We start from the raw sequence: 11608 nt of genomic DNA on the forward strand, positions 1-11608 counted from the left end.
ATTAAATATGGAAAACAACTTGAACTGTGCTCTTAAACCACTTGGATCTTGTTTATATATATATATATATATATATATTAAAGAAATGCTTTAACAGTTTATCAAAAAATTCTAACACTTTAGTTTCTGCACTAAACCAAGAAGATATAACTGATTAATGAATGAGCTTCATAGGTGCTGGTCAGCAGATTTCATCTTTGGACGGACCCAGACCAGCTGTTTCCAGCGGTTTGTACGAAGCTAAGCTAACTAGCTGTTGATTGATAAATAATATAGTTCAAAATGTCCAAACAAATCAAATAAAAAGTGTTCATTAATGAGCTTTGAGCTTTACATCTTCGTGCTAAGCTATGCTAACCGTCTCCTAGCTGCAACCTCTTTAGTGTTATGAGGCTTCTGTAAAGACAGCAAATATGTGTACTTCCCAAAATGTCAAACTATAGCAGATAATTTTACAGACTTTTTACACTTCTTTAAAATTATCTGTAGGTGGGGGACCTGCTTGGACTCGAGTATCTAAATCCTGGCTACAGCTCAGATAGACATGAGGTTTTGCACCATTTTTATAGCATTTCTTTCTTAACTCTCAATCTTTGATCCAGTGAGACTAGTGTTGCTAAACTTAAAGCGGTAGTATTGCTAAACTACCATTTTAAGTAAGTCCTCAAAATGTCCAACGGTGCATTTAGTTCTTTGAAAAAAGACCTGCATGGTGGTTTGATGGTTGTATTTTCATTAGGTCTCAGTTTTGTGGAGTTTGTTGCTGTTCGTGTTGACCCAACTTAATTATACAGTGAAGCAGTAATTTTTGTTAAGGATAATTGTGATTTTTAAAGAAATTAAATATTGATATCATGTTAATATACATGACATTACAGTAAATATTCCAGCAGCTAATAACTCTGGCTGACAAGTCAGGAAGATGAGGCAGAATTATGCTAACAGACTCTCCAAATCCATACACCCTTACTTTGATTGTAAACAAAGTTAAAGAATCTGACTTTCTATAAAAGGTTTGGCCAAGCTCATCATGCAATCAACAGTCCTAGTTTGTAGGTAGAAACCCATCCAGACTCTACAAGAGAAATGACTTGACAGGGAATTTAATTTTAAACCAAAATGTCTCAGAAAGATCTGCTAAGTTACTTGTAAATGACAGCTAAATGAGTAGTGTAGTCAAACTGTCGCTGTGTTTCCTAATATACGTTCCCTGAGCTCATGTTTCTGAGACCCACGACAAAGAACAGAGTTATTCACTAACAACAGAGTGCATATTTTATTTCAATAAAAAAACGTTTTTCACAAATGTAATTAAACCATTTAACCATTACATAATTCCCACCCTACCTCCCCCAGCACAAGAACTGTTTGTTGAGTCTTTTCAGTTACACATCTGCTCTACTTCAGCACTTTGTGACATGGAGACATTTTTAGCTTTGACATGTCACTGGCCTGCTGTATATTTGTCTTACGGTGACTCACACATCAATGACACCCAAATGTGCTGCTTCTGTTTCACATCATCATCTCTTTTCATGACACAGACCTCCTATAAGCCCATCAGTTTTTAACAAAGCATGAATATTTTAACTCTGGTGAAATAGGAAAATGCCAGCGTTACAAATTTTGGCAAGCCTTTTGTGTATCACAGTAGTGGATGAGTGCAAAATCAACAATAAGGAGGAAGTACAGTCTTAATTGACTGAGATGAAAGTGAGCTGACCGGTTTGTGAGAGGACTGGGTTTGAACTGGAACAACATCTAAACGGCAGCACTTCAGAACCTTTTTTCACATTGTACTGTCAATGCAGAGCCAGTGTTCTGACATTTTTAACCACAGAGACTAGAGGTCCTTGATTTGTTGGCGATTTCATACTAACAGTGACGTAATATATCAAGTCTCTCTGGCGTCTTGTTAACACAGAACACAGTGCTTTGACACGGATGTCCGACTGAAAGGACTGAGGTAATATTCACAGCAATGACCTCATTTTATTATGACCTATAGTGTGGCACATTCTCGCTCTCTCTGTCAAGCACTGACACACACACGCACACAAACCTGACTAATACTACAAAAAGGCTGCTTTACAAGGGTAGGTGTTCGTGTAGTAGGGTTTGCAAAGGAGAGTCACTTTAACGGCGGTGCAGTACAGCCTCCCCATGAGTCCCGAGGTCCTCTGTTTGACCTGTGGGTGTGTCGCTGCTTTCCACAGGTCATAAATGTCCTCTACATGGCCGTGTGACGTCATCATCTGGTCATAGATACATGGGTGGTAAGGCGCCTTGCCCTCCCCTGAGAAATAGACGTGCTCCTGCGGTGACACGCCGATGGCATTGGCGCAGATGCCCATGAACACATCGTCTATGTAAAGCGAGGCATTCAGGGTCAGTGTGGCGTGGTAGATTCTGTCCGCTACGTCGCTGGAGACGACGTAGCCGGCCCCAGCTGTGTAGTCGGGGTAAGACAACCACTGGTACATCTCAAAGGGAACGTAGTATTTGCTGTCTTTGCTGCGGATGGGCGGTGCCCCTCTGTGCACTCGGCCGATCCAAAAGTCTGTGACGCCTTTGCTGCTCACGTCCTGCAGGTAGCTAACCAGGTTGGGCATGTGGACGAAGATGTCGTCATCAGCGGTCATGAAGAAGCGTGCGTGTGCGCAGCGATTGTGCATCCAGTGAAACTGCAGGATCAGCTTCAGGGTCAGATTGTGGAAGGAGTCTAGAAAGTCTTGCTGGATCAAATCGCCATAGACACGGTCCTCCTGGATGAGCTGCTCCTGGAAGCCGACACCACTCCTCTTGCTCCACGAAGGCTCCTCCTTCTTTGTCTGAATTGCTCCCAAGGCAAACACCACCTTGACCGTCACTCCCAGCGCGTTTTTAATGTAGGTCTCGTTACCCCAGGTGGATCTGATGGCGTTTCGCCTCTCAATATTATCTGGGGATGTCTTGACAAAGAGGAGGAGGAGGACGTCCTCATTGGTGCACTTCTCAGGGTGGTCCAGCAGGTAGTGAAAGCTGCTGAAGCTTCTGGCCTGCTCACGTGAGATGGTGAGGCTCTTGTTGATGTAGGTGAAGCGGTTGACCAGGTAGCGGTACGAGTATGACTTGACGTGGCTGACAACGTTGTTGTCCAGCTGCTCCCAGCAAACCATCACCACTGACAGTACCAGGCACGTGGTCATCAGCTGCACACACTGGCATTTTCGTATCCGGCGGAAATTCACAAACATCCTGGAATCTGGTCACCCGGTGGCGGTGGTCCCTGTCTGGTTGGAGATAGAGGTGAGGCAGCTGATGGAGTCCGTGTGTTTGAAGGAGGCAAGATAGTAGAGGTTGAGAGAGTTGTTCCAGTGCCTCAGAGCAGCATTTGCTGGGTCTTCCATCCTAGGGTTCCACATTCAGCAGCAGGCATGGGCAGTAGTGGGAGTCACTGGGCTTGCAGGGAAACATCCTCCATTGCAGCAGAATCACTCACAGGCTCAGAGGCGTCCAGCAGCTGGAGAGTCATCTTTCACCCATGAATTCTCTGGTTCTGGCAAAGGAGAGCACATAGACATCTGTGACTTCATTAAATACTTGTAACACTTCAGTTGGAGGCACAAAAGTGGAACTACTGCTTCCTTTTTAATTCAAAAGCGGGAAGTGATAATGTCCAAAGTAACATATTTTCTCAATGTTCTCTTGGCAAATATCTTCCCTTTTTGGAAGCGTGACAAAAGCCAAGTTGTGTTTCCTGTTCTATTGCCATGTTCAGATTTTGCAAGAATTGATCATGTGTTGCCACCAGCAGGATTTCTACACACAATCAACCAAAGCTTTTAATCACACAAGGACGCCACTAAAATGTTATTCAATTATTCAAATAAGCAAGTTTCTCTCAGTGAAGTGTGTCCATACTTGGACCACGGTATCCATCGTTCAGAAACCTGTGTGGGCAGTCATTCATTTACACTATGCCTACTACTATGACTCTTCTTGCGGCTGGACTGGAACTTTACATTTGACCAAACCCACTTGTGTTTAGTGTTCTGTGCAGGAATAGTAACGTTAGCTGAAAAGTGAGGTGGGGTAAAAGAGGGGGGAGGAGGATTCACTGAATGCAAAAGCCAACACAGCAAATGCTGCAATGCAAGCTCGTCCATAATGGAGGGGTTTAAGGCACAGACCCACTGAAATCGCTGAGAGTCATGGAAAGCATTTGGACACAATGGACAGTGTCAGAATAGCTCGGCAGCACAATGCGGGACGAGAATAGCCTGCTTCCGTCTGGGCCCGGGCTAAAACCAAGGGGGGGATCATGATGGGCCCGGGGCCTGGGACTCCCACTGCGCCCCGGGAGCTTTTTAAACATCACTGGATGGCCTGTGCCTAATGGGGTCACTGGCTCAGAATGGCTCTCTTTTCTCTCAACCTGATAATGAGAAACTCTGCTTCACCTCTGATTCACACCAGATTCCCGCTCTTACGTAGAAACGCTTCCCGTTACACGGCATTTACAGCTGAGCCGACGTAAAACACATCAGTCATATTAACATACAACTCTTCTCAGCTATTTGGACACGGATAATGGATTTTTATTAGCCATCATAAAAATTAGTGCACATACTTGTTGGACTGTGACCTCCACATGTACGATGTCAGTTAGGAAGGGAAAGTAACAGGCTGGGAAAACTTACAGTTAGAGTTTTCATGCTTCTGGACCTACACACAATAATAATTAAAAAAAATCACTCTGGATCTACAGAAAACACTGTAAATGCTTTATATCGTGAATATTTTTTTTGCCAGAGAGCAGGCAGCTGAAAACAACTCGCAGCTAACAAAAACACAGTTCCTGGGAAAACAAGTTGTGGAAAGAAACAATTCAGAAATATGGACAAATAGTACGAAAGCTCAATGGGTATTCAAGTTTTTTTTTTTCTGTTGTCACTGGAGGGAAGTGGCCTTTTAAGGAAGAAACAAATTCAGCGGTCCAGCCACATAACACAACTTCTTTAAAGTCATACATGCTTATACATATCAGATTACAGTGTATCAGAAAATGCAGTATTTTCCATTAGTTGTTCAGTAAAAACATTGTTAGATGAAATTCTGACAAACTTCAAAAAGCATGTAAAACCAGACTATTGTCACCCACAGAGCCCATGTGATAGGTGTCATCTACTAACAGTGTGACTGTATTTATTTGCCATTGCATTTTCCCAGCATGAGTTACTTTATGACAGTTTTCACCACCAAAAAATGTTACCTACATTTGTTAGGGCTTCACATTAATTCCTTGGTGACTGCTACTTTGTCATGTTACTGTGCTTTAGCCTCAGCTGTGGTGCACTTTGGTAGCTTTAATTTACTTTTATGATATTGACTGAAGGTGTAACTGCTGTCGTGTTGGTCAAACAGGTTGTGTCTCTGCTGCAGGGGGCACAAACACGAGCATCGGCCCTCACTCTTCTATCTTGGCCGCATCTAAAACAAGCGCTGTGAAAGTGAACCACCCCATAAACATATTTAGAAAGTCACCATTTGTGTATAAATAGATTTGAAGCACAGAAGCAGAGTGGGAGGGAGGGGAGAAGAAAAATATCATACTATCAGTGGAAGGATCATTCCAACACTCACCGGCAAAGGAGAAGATCTGCGTGTGAATCCAACACAGAAGCGGCAAATCTTCTTTCCCTCCCCAAGTAGTCTTCTCCGCTGCTTGAAGTTTACTTTTTCCTTCAGATGACAGGAGGCGAAACACTTGTCAGAAACAGGCATCAATCCTCAGTGAAACAGTCAACGGCTCTGTGCGGAGGAACAGTGTGTGTCTGTGTGGGAATATCTGTGAAGTGGTGTGAGAGTGGGTTTTCTTCTGATCCGTCCACTGGCCTGAGTGTGTAGACTGTAAGTTGCTTGTAAATGAGCCGGTTGCCTTGGCTCTGGTCTCTCCCCTCCCTCAATCGTCCCCTCCCTCCCTCCCTCCCTATCAGTGCAGTCTGTGTAGGTGGCAGCAGAGCAGAGGGACGTGATGAGACAAAGAGCTCTGTCCTGTCCCTCATCTTTACGCTCTGACATCCAAAAATGTGGAGTGAGGTGAGGAATCTTTATCTGATGTGACGCTTTAGCTGCAGAATTTTCTCCAAAGAAATATGAGACAAAGATAACCCAAGAAACACTAAATGCAGGTTTTAAATGATGATGATTTTGTTTTTGAAGGAAAAATATTGTCCAGCCCATCTTGCCCTATGTGGAAAAAGTAATTGCCCCCTGAATTTGACAACTGGGTTCAGTCTCACCAGCCACACTTAAATATGATTACTGCCAGGCTTGTTAAATCTAAACATCACTAAATTGAGCCTATTTGACTTTGTGAAGTAGCTAAAGGGTCAAAAAGCTGCACATGATGCCACATTCTAAACAGATTCAAGAACAGATGTAAAGCAAAGTCAGTGACATTTATCAGACTGGAGGGTTACAAAGTCATTGCCAAGGCTCTGAGAGATATTATCCACAAATGGAGAAACATGGACCAGTGGTGAACCTTCCTAGGAGTTGCCAAGAGCATGTTGATATCTAATTAGGAAAAGAACCCAGATGAACATCAAAAGATCTGCAGGTCGGTCCGTCTACATGATTCCACAATAAGGAAGGCATTGGGAGAAAATGGCATCGTGGGAGAGTTGCAAAAAATATTTAGATGAGCTCCGAGACTTCTAGGATAACAACAGGCTGATGAGTCAAAGGTGGAACTTATTATTAGACATGGATCCCGTTATATCTGGCGTAAAGCTACCACTGCAATCCACAAGAGGAACATGATGCTAGCAGTGAAACATGGTGGTGGTATTGTGATGGTTTGAAGACTCGGACGACTTGTCATAACTGTTTGAGCCACGAATTCTGCTCTCTATCAGAAAATCCTCCTGAAGAATATCCACCATCAGTTCATGACCGAAAGCCGAAGAACAAATGGTTTCTACAGCAAGACAATGACCCAAAGCACACAAGCAAGTGGCTCAAAAAGAACAAAATGAAGGTTTTAGAGTGGCCGAGTCAAAGCTGAGACATCAATCCAAGTGAGATGCGGTGGCAAGACCTTCAAAGGGCAGTTTGTGCTCATAAACCATCAAATGAGACCGAATTAAAACTATTCTGCAGAGAAGAGTGGGTCAAAATGAATTCATGGCGATGTAAAAGACTGATCACAAGCTCACAAGTTGTTGCTGCCAAAGGTGGCCCCAACCAGCTATTACGCTTAGGGGGGGCAATTACTTTTTCACAGGGGTGATACAGGTTTTCAATAAATCTTCAATAAATTCTTATTCAAAAACCGCATTTTGTATTTTGTGTGTTATCTCTGTCTAATATTCAAGATGCCAGAGAATGACATTGACAATATCAAAGATTGGACAAATACATCAAATGCCAACACTGTACTACATGCAACGTATGACAGAGAAAAGTAGAAAGGTGTGGTCGTCAACGCGATTAAGCAAGACACCTAAGAAGAAGAAGAATATTTAAAAAATATGAATGTTAGTTTGATGATCCGGAACATTTAAGAGACAAATGCGCAAAACTAGAAGAGCTCTGTAAGGAGGGGAGAAGTACTTGATGTTTACTCAAAAGTGACAGTTTGCGGTTGGTAATACTTCTGATATCTTTGATTTGAACATTTTTGCGAGCCTGCATTGTAGCCAACACAAGCAAAGCATCCATGACTTCACTAAGAATTTTTGGGATTTCCTGGAACATTTAAATACTGGATAAACATTTGATACTGAATAAATAAACACTGTATTCTCTCTTCCAACAAACCGAAACGCTTCCCATTTCGGGATGAAACATCAGTGCTACTCATCCTTAAGGGCCTGCTCCAAATACATGCCCCTTAGACTGAAAGACCTCCTTCGCCAAGTATTATTTTGGCAACAGATTTTGGTTGACTTTTACTCTTTTGACAAATATGTGTATTAGTTTTAGTCCACTTTGATTCACTACATCTTTTTTTTTAGCTAGTTTTTGTCAGTGACATTTAGTCTCATTTTTGCATTTGTATTTTGCCATATCATCCAAGCAGCTTAAGACCACAGCTGTCTCCAGCTTTGTGTACGGATACCATGACTACCCGCGTTATTCTTGTATATGGAAAGGTGAGTGGAAAAGGTTAAGTGTCCATGTCTGTCTGTAATGATGAAAGATGGCATATCTCCTGTAAATCCAGTCATCACTTCCAAACTCTGAGCCACTCTGTCCGTCCAACTCACCTAGCGTTAGCATTACAACTACATGCTCACTAAAATCCAGTTTACCGTCTGGGTTTAGCTTGAAAGGAGACGCTAAATTGACTGAATAACCAACATCTTTTTTCTACAACATTAGCAGAAAGAGCGGCATCAGCAATCCTGAACTGACTCACGGGTACTGACAGCAACACGAACAACATCTGACTGCAGTGAAGTCATCATTACGTCCACATCATCTGTTACATTAACAACAGCTTACCTTTCTTTAAAAAATGTCAACTGCTGCCTGCATATTCATAGTTTGTCTCAGGAGTGTTGTTGCCGTTTGTCATCGCGTTTCTTTTTAGGGAAGTTCATAAGTCTGTTTTAATTCAGGAACCGTCAGATGATTTTAGAGTCAGACTCATTGCATCACACAATGTAATGACTTTATTAGTAAGCAGCAGTTCAACGGGTCAAACTAGTGAATCGACTGAATGGGGGGGTGGAAGAAAGGGATTCAGAGCTGCAGGGAACTAAAAAACCACTTCCTATGAAAACAGTCATTGGTTATTCATCCATTTGTTTGTCTTGAGCGTTGTTGTTTCAGTTTTATTTGCTGAGAAAAAGAGTGAAGCATTTTTTCACAGTTCTATAGTTTCATAGTCGTAATTCACAAAATTCCACTGCTAAGTTTCTCAGCTTGTTTTTTTTATATGCTTGAAAGCACATCTGGGCTGAAATAATCAGTCATTGCCGTGGCTGAGGAGCTTACAGCGTTCAAGCTGCAGCGCACAAAAATAAAGTCTCAGATTCAGACTTCTGAGTTTCAGTGTTTGAGCAGAGTAGCAAGTGAGCTGGTGTGCTCGAGCTGCAGAGAATAAAGAGTGTCGAGTCATTTTAGTCATTGTTTTAGTGGTGAGAGGTGGACTTCATAGGTCTGAACATTCAACAGAAATTAACTGTGCAGAGCTGCATACAAGTAATTTTACAGTAGAAAGATTTTTTTCAGAGATAAACTTCTAAATATGTAAAATCACTACAAAGACAGGAGTCGGCATGCACCGTCTGATAATGAGATAAATGTGTAAATGCGTGCAGACAGTGAGGAAGCATTAGTTCTAGAGAGTGAGTGAAGGGAAATGATGTAAGCTGTTCCACAAAAATCATTTTTATTTGGTAATATTCTATTTTATGGAGTCCTATAATTTCCCAGAGAGAACTGTGTAATTTTGTTCTAATTGCGTATTTATTTTTAGTTTGTTTTTTTTTAGAAGGACACCGGAAATTGTATAATAATTACCCTACATAAAAAACTATTGGCCATGTCATGGAATTTGTGTTTCCCTCGGGACACGCTGTAATAACTTTCCTGAAGTTTCAATGCAGCGCCATCATCAGGTCTGTTTTTCCAAATTGTTGGGTTTGGTTTTATCTGATCTTATTGTCTATTTAGCGCAGGCGGCTTCCAATCCATCGAACTTCCTTTAAATAAAGCGACCTGCTCAGAATTTCACCTGAGAGCTCCGCAAGCAACTGGTACAGTACATGGAGGTCTAAAAATACACTAAATGACCTGATTAGAGAAAAGAAATGTTTGTCAGGAGGTCACAGATGTAGGAGACTACAGTGTGAGACAGTCAGGACCTGCAGAGCGCATGACTAATGCATCACAGGATTTTTCAAGGAGAGTGTGAAGGAAAAGTGATGTGTAGGCTTGACGACTCACTGGAATGCACACATGCTTAATTTGTTGCAGACGCTAAACTTTTTTTCTTTCCCGTTTCTCTTGTGCACAAATGAAAGCCCGAGATTATTATTAAGTATGGCAGAATAAGGCGGATAGCTGGCTTACCTTGCTAACAAATTACTGCCTATTAAATACTAAATTGCTGCTTACAAGAGTTCAGTCTGAACACTAAATAATATGGAAATACAGCACTATGGAAATTAAATTCAGGTTTGATTAAGCTGTAAACTTAACCAACCATGCTACATCAGAGCTTTCAAAAAAATGACAGTTTCTTAGTCACACTTATATGACTGAAACTAATCAGAAATAGCCAATTAACTTCTGCATTCTCGATATCTTTACTCTGGATTGCCTTGATTGTGATAAAACAATGTTTAACTTTTGAAGCTGATCGGATATATGCTGCTTTCTTCTCTATCAGTGAACAGAACATTCACTGTTGAATGACATCAGTGGCACTCTTGTCTATAAGGGGCTGCCCCAGCGAGCTAAAATGCTACTTAAAACGCAAAGTAAGTGAAGGAAAATGGCTGGAGCTGTTCCATATCTTTTCTTGTCTTTTATTTATTGAGTATTTCATGGGTCCTGTAATTTCAGAGTAGTTTGTTCCTCAGAGAGAACTGGTAATTTGGCACTAATTATGTTTGTATTTTTAGTTTTTCACATGTCGTGAAACTTGGGTGTGCGTTTCCCTTAGGACAAATTTAATAGCATGAGTGCGGCTTACCAACACCTATAGCACTGAGGTGTACTGTAGGGGTGGCCTAGTTTCACAGTCCCACTTGTCATACAAATTAAAACCACACCATGCTGCCTGCAACACATATTCATCTACGGACAGTGGCTTTAGTGCACGTGCTCAAGCAAGCCAATTAAATACAGTGTTGAGTTTGGTGCATTTTACTTGACTGTTTCCATTTTAAGACAAAACAATCCAGCAAATATTGTTTTTTTTAATCCACTACAGTTATTTGATAACTTTAGTTACTTTGCAAATTTAGTTTAATGATGCAAAATGTACCAACAACAAAATAATCATGTGATTTTATAGCTTAAGACACAACTTCATTGATCCCAGAAGGGAAACTGACAAGTCAACCTGCAGATCTCAATTAGTAAAATGACCTTTACCAGCTTCGACATTAAATTGGGGAGCACATTCCTGCATCGATAACTAAAATCCAATAATAGACATTATACTGAAATATGTCATGTTGCATGAGGAGTACTTCAACTTGTGCTGTTTTACATGAAACGTTGATGCTAATACTTTAACCAAAGTAAAAATTGAAACGCATGACTTTTACTGGCAACACCTTGGTTACTTTAGTGCTTCCTCCGTTTTTGTCTGCGGAGAAGTCAGTCTATCAGTGCTCCAATTTACAAAGCAATTTAAGTGTTTACATTTTAATTACGTATGTGAATTATTTAACGCTTATTTAATAGCAACACCAAACACGAACATGCTACGAACAACAAACGCTGTCTTTTCGGAGGGAAAGGCAACTTAGCTAGCAAAAACTGTTATTTAAACTTTCAGAAACAGCTCAAATTCTCAATATGTTGCCGTTTAACTTAAACGAATCTAAATTTTAATGTGAAAATATTCATTTACTGTTGTGTAAGACTTATTTTAGTTCTT

General features: G+C 41.2%; 1 protein-coding gene across 1 annotated transcript; it reads right to left on the reverse strand.

The window, feature by feature from the left end:
- Window positions 1–1257: 1257 nt before the first annotated feature.
- b3gnt5b (UDP-GlcNAc:betaGal beta-1,3-N-acetylglucosaminyltransferase 5b) lies at window positions 1258–5943 on the reverse strand. Its single transcript, XM_022213423.2, has 2 exons — window positions 5626–5943; window positions 1258–3538 (listed from the first exon to the last, which is right to left on the reverse strand). The coding sequence occupies exon 2, from the start codon at window positions 3234–3236 to the stop codon at window positions 2073–2075; it is 1164 nt and encodes a 387-aa protein (XP_022069115.2). The 5' UTR covers window positions 3237–3538; window positions 5626–5943; the 3' UTR covers window positions 1258–2072.
- Window positions 5944–11608: the final 5665 nt, after the last annotated feature.

The sequence above is a fragment of the Acanthochromis polyacanthus genome, chromosome 9 (genome assembly GCF_021347895.1).
Source record: "Acanthochromis polyacanthus isolate Apoly-LR-REF ecotype Palm Island chromosome 9, KAUST_Apoly_ChrSc, whole genome shotgun sequence".
Taxonomy (NCBI): Eukaryota; Metazoa; Chordata; class Actinopteri; family Pomacentridae; genus Acanthochromis; species Acanthochromis polyacanthus.